Source organism: Apteryx rowi, unplaced genomic scaffold, assembly GCF_003343035.1.
Source record: "Apteryx rowi isolate R43461 unplaced genomic scaffold, aptRow1 scaffold_99, whole genome shotgun sequence".
Lineage (NCBI taxonomy): Eukaryota > Metazoa > Chordata > Aves > Apterygiformes > Apterygidae > Apteryx > Apteryx rowi.
The window spans coordinates 124,215-145,192 of record NW_020451304.1 but is presented as its reverse complement, the minus strand read 5'-3'; the positions used below and the strand labels follow the sequence as shown (position 1 = coordinate 145,192).

Sequence of the window (20,978 nt, the reverse complement as noted above, 5' to 3'; positions counted from 1 at the left end):
ACTTGCTGTGATGATGTCCAGGTACAAAAGTGTGTGATAAAACTGAGGAAGGAGCTAGGGGATTGTTTCTAGAAGTTCCTCACTAAGAAAATACTTTGTGTTTGTGGCCACAGAGCCTTGCCAGATCATGCAAACCAGTTGTTTCCTATCTCATATGATTGCTGAGGCTCTGATCAAGAACTCTATGAATGACTACAACAGATCAGTCTGAATTTTTTATACAATATTTATTTAAATATAAAGAAATAAAACATGTAATTCAATAAACATCTCGTTCTGCCCTGTGTTTTTATTTTATTGCCATGGCATCAGAACTGCAGAAAGCAAGGAAAAAAGGATTTTGACTGAGAGTAGTGAATAAGGAATACATCACTTTCCAAATGATATAATTTGGGGGTTATCTGGACAAAGAACCTTTTAGTAAATAGCTAATTATTGTATGCTTTCAAAATTTATGTAAAGTTTTTAATGTTTTCTCTGTCCCTGATTATTGTCAAATATATTAAAACAACTTTAGAAAGTTAATTAAATCCCCATTTTCCTCCTCAGCCACTCTGACAGTCAGGCTTTGTTTCTACAAATACAGAACAAGTGAGTCTCGAAATTCTGAGAAGTCTCCAGAGATAGAATCCTTCTCAATTTCCCTTCTGAGATGCTTACATATGRTCTGTGCATTGCTTTTCATCAAAATCCAAATAATTTTACCTCATCCTGTCACCTTCTTTAAAAGCTTTTGGGGTACAACAGTTGATGAATATTGTATTTGGAAAATGTTACAAGCAGTAGGTGGATGCAGCTAAAAAAGTTATAAAGCTATGAACAACTCTTGTCTCCATTGCAATAGAGATATCCTTGGAAAAGGATAAACACCTTTTTCATAAAGTGTAGAATACTGCTCCAGTATGTTTTTAAGTACTGGATACTTTCTAAACTCAAAACTATTTGTCTTTAAAGATAAATCAGAAACAGCTTGAATTAATCTTACAATACTCTGTTTCAACAGGTATTTTAATGTATTTTTTTCTCAAAAATCATATGTTTTTAGCATGTACTATATCTTTATAAGCATAAAAAGCAGAATAAAACCAACCCTAAGCCCTCCACTTCAACTGCAATAGGGGTTAGTCACATATGCAGATAATACGAAGGCATTTTAATCCACAGCTCCCCTCTCCCAGTTTCTTCCTCCCAGCTTATTTCTTTTGACTCACATCATGTATGGGTTATCTGAGGAATTATTTTCAAGAATCATCCCATCTTTAAAGTGTGGGTTATCTTAGGTTTGGGATTATAAAGGAAAAATTCTGTAGTTTTTTATATAATGTAATTTGGGGAATAAGCATGTTTATATGTGACTCTGAAGGAAGTTTTATAGCTACTAATCCATATATGTGGTTTATTGTTTAAACATTTTATATAGCATGAATTAACAAACTACATAAAAATATTTATTCTTTGTATCTATAGTTATCTATTAGAATGGGTAAACAGTAGTCATAATTCATATTATGACAGTAGTTTTGGTCTTAAAAGTGCTCAGCAATGTTAATTAAATTACTATTTTAAATTAGATTCTGCATTTATTTATTCAGTAAATTACTACTATCTGAAACTCAGTTTCACAGAGGAGAAATACACGCTTTGAACATAAAATCTGTAATCAGCTTTTAAGTGTTCTGGTCTAAGATCTGATGTGTTCTGCAGTGAGTTTTACTTTGACTGTTTTTACAAAAGCTTGTTTCTTTTCGTAATATGCAGCTTCATTAATAAATGTTGGATAGACAGTACTGTCCCCTTTATATGCAATTACTTCTCCATCAAGAGTCAAAAATAGAGGATCGCCTTTATTCAGTGGCTGCCAATCTTGATCCTTTGAGAAAGAAAATAAATAGAATATATTTATTTTCAAGGTTTTGTAACTTTCATGTGATTTCTAAGCTTATGCTCTTAAGAGACATTCTCTGCAGTTTATGGCAAAAGCTTTTAGAAGAATTCCTTTTAATCTTTACTACCTAAGTTTGGTTTCTGGCCTTTGTTTTCAGGCTTTTATAGAATTCACTGGTAAAGGTGAGCTAAAAGGAAATTGTATATGTTCACAATTGATTAAAAACAGACCTTCATTTCAGAATCTAAAATTAGATTCACCTTTTAGTAGAATATAAGCTATCATTCTAGATATAGTCTTTTCCTTTCAGTTTTGAGTTCAAAATTGGATTTAGGTTCAGAGATTCCCAAGTCAGTTACTGAAATACTGTATGACTTTAGTGATACAACTTACTAGATGGATAGCCTAAAGTATTCAGTAAATCCACTGGCAATATTGTCATTTTCAATATCTTATTTGCTATTAAAAATATACTATACTATAAAATAAGCAGCACATGAATACTTACAAACTGTTTCAAATGGAAGTATTATAGAATTTACCTGCAGTTTAGGGTGAATAATAGCAATAATTTCATCATTTTTATTCCTGGGATAATCTACTTTCTCCATTATTTTGTAAACCTCAATTGTACATGGTGGAAATTCTTTTCCTAGAAAGAATAAATGTAATTTAAGGTTGAAATGAACAACTGCCTGTTAAAAAGAGCATTGCATTACTTATTCTCTTTAGAATGGCTTAAGTCATAAGGTTGTACCTCATCAAAGTTTAGTGATTAGAGTAAAGATTAGTGGTTAGCTCATGTATCATAAAAATGTCCAGGTCCAGATTTTTAGTCGCCTGAAAGCCAAGTTGCAGAAAGAGGATCCAGTTGCGTACTGTTGCATACAGAGCCCTGATCTCAATTTGATCAGTAGTGTTGAAATGTGACCTTCCAGTCAGTTCTGTATACTTAATTTCCTCATCTATAAAATATATCTTCTTAATGTAATACCTGTGTTTGGTAGTGTTGCATAACATGGAATGATATCAGTGCTATCGAATCTTTACCATTTCAGCACAATAATGGCAATCCTGACATGCACAACTATATTCTTTTCCTTCTGCTTCCAAAAAAAACCCTGCTGACAAAACGTACTCAGAAACAACCTTCAACACCCATTTTTGTCAGTATGTATTTTATATAGTACATAGGTGTAGAACAATCGTACAAAATTTCTTGATAATTTGAGATAACCATGCACAGAAGGCATGGAAATTAAACACTTTTCTTAATATTAATTTATGTATATAGTGTTTTCCATGTACATACTACTATACAAATACTGCTAACTACTATTTCAGTTTTGCAAAGCAACTTTAAGATCAAGGTTCAGAATACTTACTGAATCTTCAGAAAGGGGAAATATCCTTAAAGCTATCCTAAGGAGCTATGCAGGAGTTCTTCTGACCTAAAACTAACATGTAGGTGGTATACAGAATGTATGACAGTATTAATGAAAGATTAGTTAACACTGAGCATTTCTGATTTAAGTATCCTAGCTGCAATTAGCCAGCAAAGATTAGAGCAACCCTGAGACTAACTCAGCTCTGAAATATGTACCCACCACATACATGCTGTTAGGGGATAAGTACCCTTTATTGATTAAAGCTATTATGGAACTAATACACTTTTACCAATATTAGCAACAAGGATGTAGTTTTGTAATTTATCTTTGGTACTACTGAAATTAATACAGTAAGTTTTGCAAATTCTTAGTTCATGAATAATAGCTTATAACTTAAATAAAAGATCACTTATGGTCACAAATAGCTACTGGCTTAAAATCCCCAAATTTAACCCGTTTAACTGTAAAATGTCGTAGCCCAATTTTTATTTTTATTATTATTTTTTTTTAACTATTCTCTTGCAATAATCTACTGACATGACACACGGGAATTTATTCTTGCATTACTTACTCTACCTTTATTGAAAAGGTGTACAAAATCAAGACCATGTTTGACAATCTTCCTCATTTTCTCCAAAATATCAGCTCTAACAACACCGTGTGGTTGCGGACCCACCTCCACGCCTGTTTACAAATGAGGGAGATTATTAATATAGCCATCACATATGACATGCTTAGAAGACACAGCAGAAATACATCACTCTGTTTTATGTTTAAGAGGAATTTTAAAGTACAAAAGTATGTGATTGTGTAAAGCAAGAAGGAAATTTAGCTCACTAGTCAGTATCAGTTAAAAGAACTGTATGTACATTTTTGGATGTGCTACTAGGGTAAGAGGAAAGGGTCACAATATATGTTCATTTCTCTTATTCTTTTCCCTCCTTTCCATGCTACCTTTCACAGAACTCATTGTTTAATATGAAAGGCAAAATAATGATTTTTTTTTTGTTTATGGCTATGGTTTGATTCCATAAATGGAAAAGTAAACCACTTCTATCCAGAACATCATTTCCCCCTTCCTTCCTCACATCAATTCTTTTCCCCTTCTTGGCTAGCAAACCACATTTCATCCAAGGCTTATTTAGAGGAAGTAAACATTTTTTTTTCTGAAGCTGATATTTCTTCCTTATCCTCAAATATTATAAATATTTTCTGAAAACAGTGGGTTAACTCAATTTATGAAATTCCATCAGGCTTCTGTATTTTGTAAGCCAAGCAAAAATGAGTGCTCTTTAGAAAGAAAAGATAATCATGTATGTTTTATTTGGTAAATACATTGTCAAACAAATAGTTACTGCTATCAGAGCACTCTGTAATGTAATGAAATAAACAGATAAGGACACAGGCGTGTCTTTAATCATTTCTGGTTGGTTAAAAATGGTCTTTATTTTTCATATTTACCAACAGGATGTTTTGCTACAGAGCGAGTTGTTGCATATTTCAAGGTTGGATGTTCAATCAGCAAAATAGGACAGCATTCTGGAGCCAAAGCGTTCTGTGAAGATTGTTTAAAAATGTCTTTGTTATGCAAATATTTTTAAATGTTGTGCTACAAAAGATTACTGATGCAGAAGTGATTTACACAATGTCTTCAATATGTTGCCTTTATTTCATGGCCCTCAAAGAAGTAGGACATCTTTAGAAAACAAACAAAGCTGTATTTGTTGGTCTCCTTTCCGTTAGCTCATGCCAGGCATGCTCCACTGAACTTTGCTGTCTGCTAATATAAATGAACACAGTTCTAGTCTTAAATTGCTAACAGGAAAAAAACCCTACTCGTCAATGTTTCAAAACAGAATCAAAACACTGTAAAGCAGATTTCAAATATTTTTCATGTTAAATTTAGACATTAATTGTGAACTAACCCTTTTTTTCAACTTTTTTTACATAGAATCCTCCTTCAGACCTTTTTCCTCATTGCTGCCTACCACTGCTTTATTGGATATCAGTCTTCATATGATTTCAGCCATAAGCTGTCTGTATCTTCAAATGCTTTATAAAGATTTAAATAGGATACAGGTAACAAGAAAAAATCAGATCTTGTATATCTTCTTTCTAAAGTAAGAAATTTTTAAAAACCTGCTCTATTGGCTTAATCTTGATGTCATCAGTCACTGTCTAAATCACTAATTGCTTCAACCAGAATACACTTAAGCCAGCACTTTTGAAAGCCCCACTCTTCCAATACTTATCAGCTTCAGGAATAGCAAAATCAAGCAACTTTCAAAGACATATCACTATTCCTATGAATACTGATCAAGGGAACATTTGCCATTACCTAATTCCATTATTTTTTTCCATATCTTTAATTCATAAAAGTAATGTTTTAACTTTTCAGCATCTGTGACCCAAATTTTTCTAAGTTTCTGACAGAACAGTGTAAAAGCAGATTCAATTACATTTATTTTCATATGTATTATTTATTTTCATATATATTATTTGAGGCGTTACTCTTAGCCCCTCAATTATTAATACATGAAGATTAAGAGAATTCAAATCTGAATTATCTGATACTACAATCATATTCTTAATTATCTCTGATATTAAATAACCTGTCCTATGAGTAATTAGTTTAAACAGTTTTGCAGAAAAAAGTGTAAAGAAACTACAAAGTAATATATAGTAATACAATATTACAAATAAGAATCTATTTTAATAGTTCATTTAAATTAGTTTTACCTTGATATAATGAGACATTTGAATTGTAAAGTCATCCCTGGAGTTTTCAAGAATAAGAGTACAACCCATGTTAGAAGTGGTGTTGTGAAGGTCAAAAATAAGGTCATAGGCATCATCACTACCTTTTGGACCAAATATATGATTGATTTCCTGAGCCCTTCTCACTTCATATGGAATATCTTCCACCACTGTCCTGCTGTTAATATTAGTACAAAGAAATTAGCAAACTCATTCCATGGCTTTACAGTCAACAAAAATACGTACAGCCTTTTCTTTTTATTTTAATTCCATATTTGACTGGAATTGAAATCTCCTATTTAATTACCAATTTGTTAGAAGTTGATGAATTTGTGCTTGAACAAAGCAAGTATGACTGTTAATATAAAACAGGCCTTATTGTTATGTATCTCGTGCAAATGGTAGTAAGAATTTTTTAATCTGATCTTAGCTGGAGAACTATTTACTTCTTTTATTTCTTTACTTTGATTTCTAGTCCATATAACTCAGAATTTCTCTATATGCAGAAAACTAACTCCAAATTTATCGAACTTAAAGCCTCTTCCAAGATTAGATCCAGCTCCTACTGAAGATGATAATCACTCAGATAATGGTTCATGCCCTTTCATCTTGGACCTCAGTTGCAAAGTCTTTCATAACTTGCTTCATTTCTTGTCTTCTCATGTTCTGATCAGACTTTCACAATCTATTATTTGGAGCCTTCTTGACCCACAAAGCTCATAGCTTTGTGAGGTAGCTCATCTTGCTACCTCAGATCTGTTCATCCAAGGTCTTGATATTTTTAATCACAAGTGACTAGGACTATACTACACTTAAAGAATGGTCTTAGCCTAAGGAAAGGTCTAAGATCTTCTATTTCCTGTCTGTACTGGGGCCCTACAGGCAATTCATGTATGACACAAGATATCTTTCTTACATTAACAGTGTACAAAACTACTGTAGGTTCAGGCTTGTTCTGCATAGACAGCAAACCTGTTTTTGATGACAGACTTGGGATAACACACATATGCAATATAGAAACACCTATTATCTTTTGGGCTAAATCAAGCTTGCTTTCTTACTACAGCTTAAGCTTTATAAGACTTTATTAATTTCATAAGACATAATGGTATTAAGTTGCATAAAGAAAGGTTTGTTAGATATTAACAAAACACCTTACTAACTGCAAGTATATTTACGCATCAGAAGAAGTTGCTGAGGAAAATTATGGGATCACCATTGCTGGAGTTTTCTAAGAATCAGCAAGGCACAATCTATTAGGAATGGTTGCCATGAATTGATCTAGTAGTGGGACAAGAGATGGTTAAGAATTTTTATGTGACCACTCAAGCTCCTTTTCTATTTTTATGATTCTGTATATAACATATTCTACCTTTGTATTCTTTAGTTCTGCCTTTGAAATTAAAGGTTTCTTCCAGTAAGACTCTTACAGTCATCTTATTAAAGCCAATGGGACATCCACCATTACCTTCAGTAGTATCAGGATTTCATTCTCTTTTTTCTTATTTTGTAAAATCACTTGTAATCTTCAAGAGTCTACAGTTGGAGGGGTCAGGTGAAAGTCTTTCAAAAATACTCACTAATGCTGCAAAAGGACTGGGCAATGGAAGAGGATTTACTAAGAAACATTAGTAAAAATTGCAAAAAATGAAGACAACCCACAGGTGTCTTAACCTAATATTTACTCAAGCCTTTCATGTTCAAAACAGCTGAAAACAAACAAGCCCACCTTTTTCATATATATTTATCCTAAATATTTCATATATGTTTATCCTAAGTAAGCAATTAAAAGAATGGCCTAAACACTTGTCACATTTCTTTAAAAGTCTGTTTACCTTATATATAATAACTAACAACAAAATTCTCTGTAGGATAAAAAGTCAGATGAAAAGGCATGGATGCACTGTAAAAAGAACCATACTTATAAAATATATGTGATGTATATTTTTCCTTCAGTGATATTCATCCTTAAGACCTTTCTGATACATTATTATCTCTTTATCCTGCAACTATATCAAGTATAAAAATGCTTGGTTCATACAGCAAAGTACACATCTGGAAGAGCTTCCTCAAAAGCAGAATAACATAAAATCCCATTAAAAATTTAAAATAGATTTCTCAAATATGAACAGGTGGATTCATGTCAATTTTCATATTATAGATTGTATTCCTTCTTTTTAAAATAATGTGTCAGTTTGTGTACCATTTTGCCATAGTATACTTATTTCTAACTTGGCTAATTTCAAGATTTCATGTTTTATTATATATAACAGAAATTAAATATACTTCCCCAAGTGCAGGCCATTTTTATTCTTTTTTTCAGATGCTTAGTAATATGTTTCTATTTAAATGGCTTTGTGTTTTCACATCTGCTACCTTCCTGCAAATATAATTGTATTCAGAAGAGATCCAAAGGTGAATTGCACGACTCAGAAAAGCAACAATGCTTTAACTTTACACAAATACAGCTGATCTAATACTGATTTAAAATACAATGTTTAAGACTGATGTTTTGGTTTGAGACTCCTTGTACTAACAATATTTTTTAAATGAATCTGTTACATTAAGGCAATTTGTTATTTTTGGGTTAAAGGTCAATAATTTCAGTTATGTGACTCCACAGTTAAAATAGTAGTGGAAGTTGTGTTAACATTTAATCTAGAAGGGAAGCTCCTGACAATTTTAAAAGCAGAAAATTAAAACAACACAAAGAACAGCTATTCTTACCCAAGATTATCAGGGTCAAAAACACGGTTCAGATCACAGTCAATGTATCTAGTACATTTCTTCACAGCTCTTGGGTTGCTTATAAATGGTTTCACTTCCATTCCTGCTCTTTGAATCTCAGCTCCATGCTCTTGCCAGTGCTTGACCAAATATATCCCTGATAACTCATTACCATGAGTTCCTCCAAAGATAGCAACTTTTCTTACCGGAGGTTTATGAACAGAACGGGAAGTCATGTTATTCAGCAGCTTTAAGAATTGCTGAAAGCAAAACAGAAAATAATGATAAAGTAAAACTTTTGTTTTCAAGAAAAAATTATTTTAACTTTTTGTAATAGGAACTTCTTTAAGCCTGTTTAGGTCAGATGTGAATGAAAGCGTATTAACATTTCTGCAACAGTTTTAGATTCCCRTTGCAACAGGGGGAGTTGCTAAACCGACACTCCTCCCTCTAAAGGTTCCCTCCCCTTTATTTACCATATTTAGTAATATCTCTAAGTCTGTTAATGGTACTGTCATACAGTTCAAAAGTTAACTTCTTCAGGCAATCTCCATTAATATATGAAATATAGGTAAATAATGTACTAATGAAAAAAGGTATGAAAAGACTTTTCTAATGTATGCTTTAAAACAATATTCACTTAAAAGTCTGATAGTTTTGCATTTCAAACTAGGTGTAACAAGTATACTCATGTATGTTTTAAATTGCATAAACATCACAGTATATGAGAGCAGAATGATTTAAACTGAGCAAAACCAGTAAAATATGAATCATATCTTGGCTTGAGATCAGCACATAATGATGAAACATCAAGTACTTCCATCTATAAAACAAGAACAGCTGAGTTCCTCAAAACGTGTTGTTGCTTGTATGACCCTTTTGTTCGTTTGTTTTATAGTATCTGAAGCACAGTGATTGGACGGAATACTAACTAAAATTAAAGTGCAATTTAGCCACAATTTATCTAGTATTCTTCACTATAGTTCTGTATGGGGATCTGCTAACACAGACCTTTGTGACATTGAAACAACTTAGTTGGTGATGACCCTTCTAACTTCTGTAATCCTCTTATAAAAAAAGGAAATAGCCACAATGGAGCAAGAGTTGTGCTCTCCTCCCCAAAAACTTAGTCAACAAACCTGACTTTTTCCAGTTCTAACAGTATTCAGATAGATAGGTTTACTCAAAGGAAACTTAAGCTAAACAGCAGCCAGAACTTCCATTATACTCCTACAACCTGATGCTGATCTAGCTTTCCGTGTACAGTCCAGCTTCAGCCTTGAACTCCTTGAGTGCATGACAATAAACACTTTCATTCCCAAATGCTTTACTATAGACGGCTAAAACTTTTCAAATAAAAGGTCTCAATAACAAACAATAAGTTTTACCACTATACACAACAGAAGTACTTACAATCAGTGCCTGGCACACAACATAAACATAAAAATACTGCATTTAAAGGAATAAAAGTGTTTATTAAAATTGAATTCCTTTTTATTAAGATTATACTCCAGTGATTTAGAAGATTTGGCTAGTATCTGGGAGAGGTTTTGTAACCCCAGATTGATAGGTTATAGGTATACGAAAAGAAAGCTAAACACAGTACTTACACATCCAGATGAATTCTGCTGTGAGTGTACTTCCTACAAAAGTTATTCTCTGCATTTCAGCTTATGCATACAGATTTGCTGAACCTTATAGTGACTTAATACTGTGTTTACTTAGTCAGCTGTATTACTCTTATACTTGTACGTTGTTAGATATGCAATCATAGTAAGTAATTTATTAAACAAAGCAGTAAAGTTGTATTTTACAACGCTGGACAGTTTGTACTGTCCTTTGACCCTCTTCTCTTTAGTGATGGTGCCAAAACTGCTATTTACACGCCGCCTGAAAAAATGACTCACACTTTGAATCTTGGTTTGTTGAATTTCAACAACACAGCACTTTGAAGAGTAAATGGGAAAATGCAAATATGCACTGCTAGTAAATATAGTGTCTTTCATTTCTGATGGTATTGTAATGGTTATAATTCCTTGCAAAAGGTTGAATGAAATACAGAGATCGTCTATGCACTTACCTCATTTAATATGCAAGAAGTATGTCTCCTAAGAAGGGCTTTCTTAGGACAGATACAGTGCATTTCCAAACATGAGTTTAGGAACTAAAGCCATGAAAGCTTCTTTTATACCCTTAGAGCAACTTAACTTCCAAACAGTTTTTAACTCCTGGACTCCCAGGACATTACTAGTGCCTGTGAACTTAGGGGCGTAAATGAAAACACTGGAAAAGTTTTCATTCTGCTGAATTAAATGCTGGGAACAATTCTTTATTACTGTGCTTGGGCAATATTCATACTTTGAAAAAATATTTACAGAAGCATGTGGTTTATTAAGAATTCAGTATTGCTTTTGTGCATGGCATTTTTTCTTTTCAACAAAACTAACGGTCTATGAGTAAGGAGTGTAGGATGATATACAGTTATCGACAATGATACTACATAGCATAAAATATTTTATGTACCTCTCTCCCCACTGAGGTGACCTGCTCTAAACTCCGTAGAAGAGAACAGGCCACTCTCCAAAGCATATCAACTTGGGATTGAATCTACAAGGCAGCGGAGAGAGTTGCCTGTTGGAAAAAGCAAGTGGGAACCTCAAAACGTTCGGTAAGCCGTATGGGCTCAGCACGGGTCACCGCAGACAGGCAGCAGTCGTTACCTGCAGCACCAAACCCCCCGAAGCCGTCCCATCGCCACTCCTACCTAGAGCAGAGCTGGGGGTTTCACTACAACAGGAACCCCTCGGATGGACAGTGCAGGCTCTGCAGCTCCTGCCAGCTCAGAGGTGACCCGTACTTTCGGTAGGATCCCCCTGCGTGAATTAAAAGCAACTGCTGTGAGCTACTAGATGGACCTAGATCGTAATTGTAATGGTGCGTACTAGAAATGCCCTTCCCCAGCCAGTCCCAGCTGGTGTATGCAGAGCCCACCGGGGACGCTTGGACATTTTTACTCAGTCCCTTTCCTTAACACCTCACCAGTAGTTGCATTAAGGGCACTATACAGCTTCACTTTTTTTTGTTCTAATACTATGTACTTGAGTATCTGGCAGTGCATCGGAAAGCTCAGAATGTGTGCCAAATGAGCTGAAATACATAAGCAATAATAAAAAGAAAGTAAATGAGATAAAGGCTGGGTATCAAAACGACAAAGGTATACATAAATGTAGTAACACTGCACGCTTTAGTGCCTAGCCAAAGCCTTCCCAAGTACCGGCTGAACAAAAAGGGATTATGAAAAGACGACAGGCTGAAACCCTGCCTAGAGCTAAGACTTTACACAGGAGCCAGTCAGAAGTTAAACGTTTGAAAACAGCGGTGGGTAAAACCCAGCCCAGAGCTAGTGGTCAAGGAGCAAAACAGCCTGAAAAACGAGGGTACGTTTATTTATATCCACATTTGTGTGTCCTGGAAGTCCCAAATACGCCACCACGGGCGGCACTACCACGAGCAGGGAGATGCTCAACGAACCCTACAGACATCCCCCCTGTCAGCGCCCTCCTCGCTTCGCTCTCCCCCGCCGGGCACGGGCAGCTCCCAGCCAGGCCGGTGGCCCCGCGCAGCCCCTCCCGCGGGGCGCGGCTCCTGCCCCCCGCCCGCCCCCCTCGCCAACGGCCGCCCGCCCGCTGCCAACGGCGGCTGCGCGAGCGGCGGGCGGTGCCGCGCCGCCTTCCCGCCCTTTTCCGCCTCGCGCTGGGGGAAGCGCGGGGAGCGAGGGGGTGACCGTTTTTTCCGTTAATGTTTGGCGGGCTTCACCTCAGGCGTATCCTTGGGGTCCAAAGCGTTTCCTTTAGCCTGCCGCTGAGTACCGCTGCTGTCCGAGCACTGAGGAGGGTTACACTGAGGGATACCCTTCCATTCCCCATCTTTAGATCTGCTTTTTTCCCTCGACATTTAGCTCTGAGCTTTTGTTTTCTGTTTACTCAGCTTCAAGAAAAGGCAATAAGMAAAATAATTCAATCTAAAATACTATACAACACCAAAGCTGGCTTCGTAAACTGAAACATCAGGTTTATGGGGCTTTATTTTACAAGTATATTACTTACTGATGGCTATTAAGCTTTATTGTGCCACCAAAGCAGTTTAAATGTAAATTATATTGCACCAATGAACCAGAAGCTGCTCTAATGTTGTCAAACATGTAATTCATGTATATCACAGAAGGAAAGAGCAAATTGACCAGCTCTTCTGGTCTAGTTGTGGTAGATACTTGGGCTTAATTCTGATCAACATGTTTAATAGCTGCATGCAGTTAACTACTGAATCAACAAAATAAATGTAGAGGCAATGTTTTATATTGGTGGTGTTCACATGCCATTAAAAGCAAGTATACACAACTAACTTCAATAGAATAGCAACTGATACAATATTCAAGCTGTGTAGTGACTTCAATGTAAACAATAATATATGGATGTTTACTTTAGAAGTAGGTTAATCAGAAAGCAAATACAGCAAGCTATCTGTTATCTAACGTACTTTTTCTGTTCATAGTCATTAAAGAATGTTTGTTGGGTAATAATGGTTTCTTATATGTAAAATGTCTTCTATATGAGGAAATCAGTTAAAAGTTTTAGGTCTGCACTATAACATACAGAAAAGTAATTTATTTTTTGAAGTATGACACTATTTTTCACAGAATAGTTAAATCATCAGTTTTGTATTCAAAGCCATATACCTTGCCATCACAGTTTGCAGCAATGTTTWAGTGAAGTATTCATTTTCTATTAATACTGTATTTTCAGGAATTCAGAAATATATCTTGTATTTGAGTGTATAGATACGTTTGAATTCAGAAGTGAATTCAGTATTTTTACAGCATTTATCTTTTTAAAAAAGGTAGAGAATATGACTTCTCCTTCAGGAATGCAATCATTTGGGCCTTTGCTCTGCAAAGACCAATTTGCATGTTACTTGACTGCCTGTGAATGCATCCTAAATCCAGTACAACTACTCACACATTTTAGAAATGTTGTCTAAATTGATGCATGCAATGGGGTATACAGAGAATTAAGACAAATTGCCACAACTTTGCATATAAATTGGATGTCTTTAGTGCATGAATTGGTTTACTTTCTCCACTTATATAACTTTCATACAGTGAATTTGGAGTAAGCAATACGTTCTTGTTTATTAGGATACTCAAAGAGAAATGAAAAGGAGTTTAACTGAYACTTCAACTCGTAGCACAGCAGGTACCAGTCATTCTTTTGTACCTTACAGTTTACACCTCATTATGCTTGTGTGTGTGTGTGTGTGTACACTATATATAGAGAGAAACTATGTATGTTATATATATAGTATATATACTATACATATATGTATGTATAGTATTCAGTCTAGACTCCGTTTCCAGAGTGGACCAGTATGGATTGTCTGTTTTATTACAGCCCAAGGCAAAATTCAGAATGGATTCRGGGGACTGGTCACCAAGTGAAAAGTTCAACTGAGGGAAGTATTTGCAGGACAGAGGTCTGGGCATATAAATTCTGTAGAACAATAGCCAGTCTATCTTACCTTTTTATGGAATATCATTCCTCGGGGTAATGTAAAATAATAGAATTGTTAGGTAATTATTATTCACATATTTAAGTATAGGTTGTGTATCCTTTTGCTGCTGATATGGTATTATTATGTGAATTTTAATTTTAGGTTGTCTGCCAGTACCTCTGTTCAATCAGAAAAAAAGAAACAGACAGCCTCTCACTTCAAATCCACTTAAAAATGAGCCCTGTACCAGTTCCGGAACTCAGGCTTATGACTTTTCTGTCACATCACTGGGTAAATAAGATAGTTATATTTTTAAATGGCTGTACATCCATTTAAACGTTAACTTTATTATGTATTTTATTAAATTAGACATCATCCTTATCAAGAACTATATGCCTCCTTTATGGTTATTGCTGAAAAGTTCATTATGTAAAAAATGTCCTCCAGGAAGTTTCTTTCTCCTCTACACAATTGAGCTTTTTTACTTTGTGCCTGGAGGGAGGTTGACTCTTTGTGTGTTAGAGAATGCAGTAGCATGCTGGCATTTAAATGGAGTCTCTTGGAACTCTGACCTTTTGTTTTCAGTTGATTTCAATCAAAATTCAAGGCCTGTGTTACAAGAAGAAACATTTATAAGATGTCTTTTTTGTAATCCAGAAGAGAACTTCTGTTCCCCAWATCGTGCTTTGAAAGAATGATACAGAAATCTATCTCTATTATTTTCATTGTTTATTATGGTTCACTTACAGCAAAAATGTCTCTTTGCTAACAAGAAATAAGTCTAATGTTTGTAATTTAAGCATTGTCTAGAAAAGGCCTATAATTACAGATATCAGAGGATCAGATTCCTTCTTTTTTTTTTTGAATGAGTGAGACTATTTGTGGAGTATTAAGCAAATAAATGATAGGAGCCCTAAGTATACTTATTGCCTTTCAGTCTTTTCAGTTTGTATCCATATGCAATGCTTTGTCTTTTGAGAATTAGGCTGGGGAATTGCAAACCCAGAAGTGGCTGAACTACAGAAAGCAGCAAACGATGGGTATGTAAACCAGATTATTTTGCTTTTTAATTTTCATCTGGTTATTATTTGTTTCATAAACTACAATTCATGTGTCTATCTTACAATAAAGATGGTACTATGTCTCTGATACTTTAAATTTATCTTTAAAAGTCAAACAGAACATCAGATGGCTCCTTCCCTTATGAAACCACAAAATGCATCACAGTATAATTCAGCAAATACTGGAAAAAACTTGTATGCCTTCAGGTTGGTAAAGTCTGTAATTTTTATTATCCTTAACCCAAGCTATTCTTATTCTCATATGAAAATATATCCTGTATCATTCTATATTCTAGTAGCATTCAGAAATACCCTTTTAATCCTCAGATCATCACTGTACTCCTAAACGATTAAATTCTGCTTATGAGCCAAAACCAGTGAAATCAGTGAGTATCTTTCCGGTGTACTACTGAGGCCTATTAGTTAGACCTAATATCTCGCCTTATTATCAGGCCTGAAATTCAACCTTGCAATAAAAGTTGCTAGAATTTTGCTGTTCTTGTATGTTACTGAGTTATGGCTTAAAGTATCAGGCATGTCTGAGATTAACTAGATAAACTACTTTACTAATTCTAATTTTCATAGTACAAAAAAATCATAAGTTTTTGAGACTCCACTTTGCTTGCATTGAAGTTTTGCCCACTTGCAACCTATATTTGTTTTTTTATTGTGATGGTTTCATATCTGCAAAACACTCAAGCACATACATAAGCCTCTTTGCTGAATCAGAACCTTTACAAATAAATGCTTTAGAAAGGAAGGGGATCAACAGAGAGCTAGGAGAGAAACTCAGAATTCCAGGAATTATTTATCAACAAGTTCAAAAAAGTTTCTCTCAGTGTGCAGTGGGGCAGTTATACATCAGAACATTCAATCAAAACTGAATTTAATTGTGAATTCTATGGTCTTGCAAACCAAGCAAAAGCTTACAGGCTCAGATGCCCAGAGCTGGTAGAAAATCTTCCAGCAATGTTATAATTATCCTTTTCTCTCTTCCCTTCCTCCTGTTCTTTTCAAATGGCAAGAAGAGAGTGTAAGTATCTTTCAAAGAAGTGCCTTCTAAGGCAAAATGGAATGGAAATGGAAGCAATTTCTGGACCTCCTTTTTAAAATGTAGACTTAGGAAATCATAAAGTCAGCACTAGAGTTTGATGTAAATGGTTTCTTTAGTAATGGTGGTAGAAGGATAATTCASAAATATCATGCTCAGAAGAAATTTTGCTTATTTTATTTTAAAGTTAAGAAAAACATGTAAATCTTAGGTCAGGAAAGCCCTTATGCAGGACAGAAATTAAGAAAGTTTTTAAGTCCTAATGAATTCAGYGGGATTTAAACACATGTAATTACAGCTCTGTATATGGACAAGTTTAAGTGCACAATCAAGTGGAGTCTGTTGGAGTGGAGTTTATTGGAGTCTAAATATATGCCAGATTTTTTTTAAAATCTGAAAGAATGACACATAGAATTCCTTTACTTTCCTATACTTTATTTACTTATCTAAATATTCAGAATAGGTATCGTAATATTGAATTATATATTATGTTACACTGCAGGGCAGAAGAGAAGACTACCAGTACTAAAGGTTGGAACAGAAATGCGTATACTCCTTTAAGTAACAGAACAGATTTAATATCTGATAGTGGAATTATTCGAAAGTTTGAGAACATTTCAAGTAGTTTGAAAACTATTCAGCAGCAAAAAAACCCTGGTAACCATAATTCTTCTCAGCATATCAAAACAACAGAAATCAGCCAAACATACTCATCTAAAGCACAATGGCCAGCGAAACCTARCACTGTATCAAGAAGTCTGCAGGATCATCATAGTGTGGCATATAAATTTAACCACAATATGCAGCAAAATAAAATGAATGAAAAACAATTTGTTTGTGTTCAAGAAGACAAAATTCAGGTAAATTTATGCAGAGAATTAACAGGACGGTACAATGAGGAAAACAGTAAAGGGAAAGAAAATTGATGAGGCTTTTATCAATTCTAGCTGTCTTAGTAAACCCTTAAGTTTCTGAAAATTTAAATTTGAGATTTTTGTGTTATAATATCCTAAAATCCCCAGCATGATCATATAAATTGACAGGGAGTTATTTGTCCAGTCTGAAAAAATATTCTAATGTTAATGTAAATATTGCATATTTAACATAACATGTAAATGGCTGTCTGCCTTTTAAAAGTCTGTAAGTGTTTCTAACTGGAGTTTTCGTCTTTCKCTGAAAGGAAGTTTCATCATCTCAATTAAAACTTAAAGAAAAACAGAATTCTTTGCGAATCATATCTGCAGTCATTGAAAGTATGAAGCACTGGAGTCAGTATACTTATAAAACTGCACTATTATTTGAAGTTTTAGGTAAGTGTGGTAGATTGTGCTGTAACTGTTAATAATGGTAGGACAGCCACCAAGAAAAAATGTGTTATTAACTGTAGGAACAATAGRAATACTTTGAAACCCAAAATACTGGCATGAGTGCCATTTAATTTTTCTGCTAGGAGATCCATTCAGCTATTAAAGGTGAACAAAATAGGAACAAAATTAATAATACAGTCATCCTCCAATATTTAAACTCTATCCTGTTTCTTTTCTTTCCTTTTTTTGATATGTATTACAATGAATTTTCCTACTAAATAGGGACCTTTTGTAGGGAGGTACAGTTTTACAGTAATTTTTAATAGAATTAATCTGGGAATCAGTCCAAACCTGGAGTGCTTCTAAATGTAGATGACGTTTAGTGGCTTCACTTTCCATTATAACTGACATTATCTGAGAAGTGAACATATCCAGAGATGACAGAAATGACTGAAGTCTTTAAATCAAGATGAATAARAATATACATTATAATGGGATCTCAGGAGACTCCTATATTGACAAGACTGCAAATATTTGTAAAGTTGATTTGCATATAAAGATAAACAAAGCTTTAAGAGAATTTTGTTTTGCTCTGGTTTAAAGTGATGGTGATGAAAACCACATTTGGTCACTCACTATGTAAAGCCCCTAATTTGCATTGGAACTTCCAGTATTGCCAACATGAGTTGTGGTAGAAAGCTGATGCTAATATATATCTTAGTGCTTTTATGTAGTAGATGTTGTCACAATATCTTTGTATATCGTATTTAGTACTGCACTGATATTAACGTCCTAACTTATTTTTACTAAATGGTGTAGGCACACTCGATTCTGCAGTCACACCTGGAGCATATGGGGCAAAGAATTTTCTTTTGAGAGATGGAAAGGAGAGTCTGCCATGTGTGTTTTATGAAATTGTAAGCATTTCCATATCCATACATAATGCMGACACCACTAACTACAGTCCCTTTTATGAAGTTAATAATGCATGTTCTAATAAAAGAGAAAGTTAATGTATAAAAGAAAAGCTGGAAACATATATACTGTATTGCTCCCAAACTGGTCTAGAGCAATAACACAGCCACTATTTAAGCAGCCTTAGACTTCTATTTTACCAAAAATATTGAAGATGTAGATGGGAATTTCATTTCAGCTCCTAAGTAGTTGATAATGGCCAAGAAGCTGGCATGGAGGTAAATGCCTTCTACATTTGATACAGTCTTCAGAAATCCACTAATAACRAACAACATTTATTCCCCAGGTATTTTGAAAGCTTTTTTCATATCAGAAAGGTGATTTTTTGTTTGTTTGTTTATTATGCTCATTGTGAAGGACCGGGAGCTTCCAAGACTGATTAGAGGTCGAGTGCACAGGTGCATGGGAAACTATGACACAAAAAGGAACATTTTCAAGTGCGTCTCTGTAAGACCAGCAACTATTCCAGAACAAAACACTTTCCAAGAATTTGTTAAAATTGCAGATGTTGAGATGACAGCATATGTAAAAACAATGAACGAAATTTAAAACAGTTGAAATGGTTGTCCAAAGCTTATTTTCATTCATCACTACCCATAAAGGCTGGATATCCTAAAGCATTTACCAAAACTAATACTGAAAATCTTATTAAATAATTCAAAATGTCACTAGGCTGTATTATCCAGCAAATATTGATAACAATGTTTTGATGTTTCCACATGTTACTTTTCAGAGTTTATCTTTGCTAGTTATCAATGCAATAACAGGTTTTTGTTGCTTRCTTGATTAGAGTTCATTGAAAAAATTCTGAATAAAAAATGTTGAATTTATAAGTACATTATTTATACAAACTGTTCCTGTTTAACTAGGAGTAACCAAGTCCTATCCTTTGTAATGGAATGGATTTTTTACTCAATTTTGTCAAAAAAAATAATACCCTTACGGTCCTTTCTGACTKAAAATTGCAAGGAGTATCCCATTCATAGCACTTCTGTCTGTTATCCCTTGTGGATGGAGGTATATGGATCACTGAAGCTGTAGAAAAATTGCTCAAGGGCACAAAAGAGTTTGGGGAGAGGTGACGAACACAGAACTTCCCTGCCCTTGCCATGGGACCATCTTTCATGATGGATGGACCAGGTTCTTGTTTATGTGTCTTTGCCTTCAAACATTAACTTTCATAGATTATTCCTGCTGTTTATATTTCCTTTCCCCTTATACCATTACCTTACTTCAGAAGCTTTTAACCAAATCTGATGGGAACTGTAAGCCAAAAAAAAGTCAAGAAAATAGTGAACAGTGTGATTTTTTTATTATACAGTGTTGGCAATTGGAAATTTCACATTTAAAATAATTGAAATATTGTATCCAACAAGTCAAATACAGAAAACAGTTAATATTCTAAAAAGGAGTCAGCTAGTCAACGCAGAAACACATTAATGGAAAATACAGCTTTAGTTACACTTAAAAAATTATATATTTAGAATAAAACTTGAACCTGATCCAGTAAATTGTTTGACTTTTAACAAGAAAACGCTTTTACACAATTTAACTTCCAGACAGTCTTTATAAAAAAAGTGATCTGTCAGTGTTAGAAAATGTATTGTTAACAACATCCCACTCTAAGTTCCRATTGAGGATCTAAAGTATATGCTTTACTAACTGTTGTTAGAATCATTTATATTATCAACTCTAGCTTCTGTGGTAAACTAATTCTGAACATGGACATTTACATGACAGTTTCGTCTATCCAGTTGTAGAGGTCATATACATATCCTCAATTTCCTTTAAATATAAAATATTAAAGAAAGTTCCAAATGGAGGCATTAGTTTAATTCATAAAAGGTGAAGAAGGTTACAGGAAGTAGAGCTTGAAAATGTTCAAAGCAGAAAAAATCAAGTTTTAAAAAGTAAAGGGTTTGGTACAGCAGTGTTGTAAATTGTAAGACTCCATTGTAACAGTAAGTTAAAATTACAAAGGAAGCTTGAAGGATGGGACCAGGCCTGCAAGCCCACGTGCACACAATCAGCAGCACACAAGTGTGGTGGTCCTGCTGGTTCTATTGAATGAATGATGGTTCCAGTCTTGCACGTATGAAAGTTATATTAACAAGCAGTGACAGGAATGGGCCATTTATGTCTACTAGGTGTGTTATGGATATTAATAAAAATCTAACAATTTTACTGTCAGTAAGCATTTGGATCTTTGCAAAAAATGTTTTCTATTTTACACTAACAAATCACTTTTTCTAGCGAAACATTAAGTGAACAATCGTAAAC

The 20,978-nt window shown here is 34.4% G+C and overlaps 2 protein-coding genes across 2 annotated transcripts; one reads left to right on the top strand and one right to left on the bottom strand.

Annotated features, from left to right (window-relative positions):
* Nucleotides 1-268: 268 nt before the first annotated feature.
* On the bottom strand, nucleotides 269-9,010 carry ASPA (aspartoacylase). Its single transcript, XM_026055247.1, has 6 exons — nucleotides 8,758-9,010; nucleotides 6,013-6,208; nucleotides 4,735-4,828; nucleotides 3,850-3,957; nucleotides 2,428-2,537; nucleotides 269-1,870 (listed from the first exon to the last, which is right to left on the bottom strand). The coding sequence occupies exons 1-6, from the start codon at nucleotides 8,991-8,993 to the stop codon at nucleotides 1,682-1,684; spliced, it is 933 nt and encodes a 310-aa protein (XP_025911032.1). The 5' UTR covers nucleotides 8,994-9,010; the 3' UTR covers nucleotides 269-1,681.
* A 4,956-nt stretch (nucleotides 9,011-13,966) lies between these two features.
* Nucleotides 13,967-19,247, top strand: SPATA22 (spermatogenesis associated 22). Its single transcript, XM_026055266.1, has 8 exons — nucleotides 13,967-14,009; nucleotides 14,467-14,595; nucleotides 15,284-15,344; nucleotides 15,477-15,572; nucleotides 16,919-17,276; nucleotides 17,597-17,726; nucleotides 18,543-18,640; nucleotides 19,056-19,247. The coding sequence occupies exons 1-8, from the start codon at nucleotides 13,967-13,969 to the stop codon at nucleotides 19,245-19,247; spliced, it is 1,107 nt and encodes a 368-aa protein (XP_025911051.1).
* The last annotated feature ends 1,731 nt before the right edge of the window (nucleotides 19,248-20,978 follow it).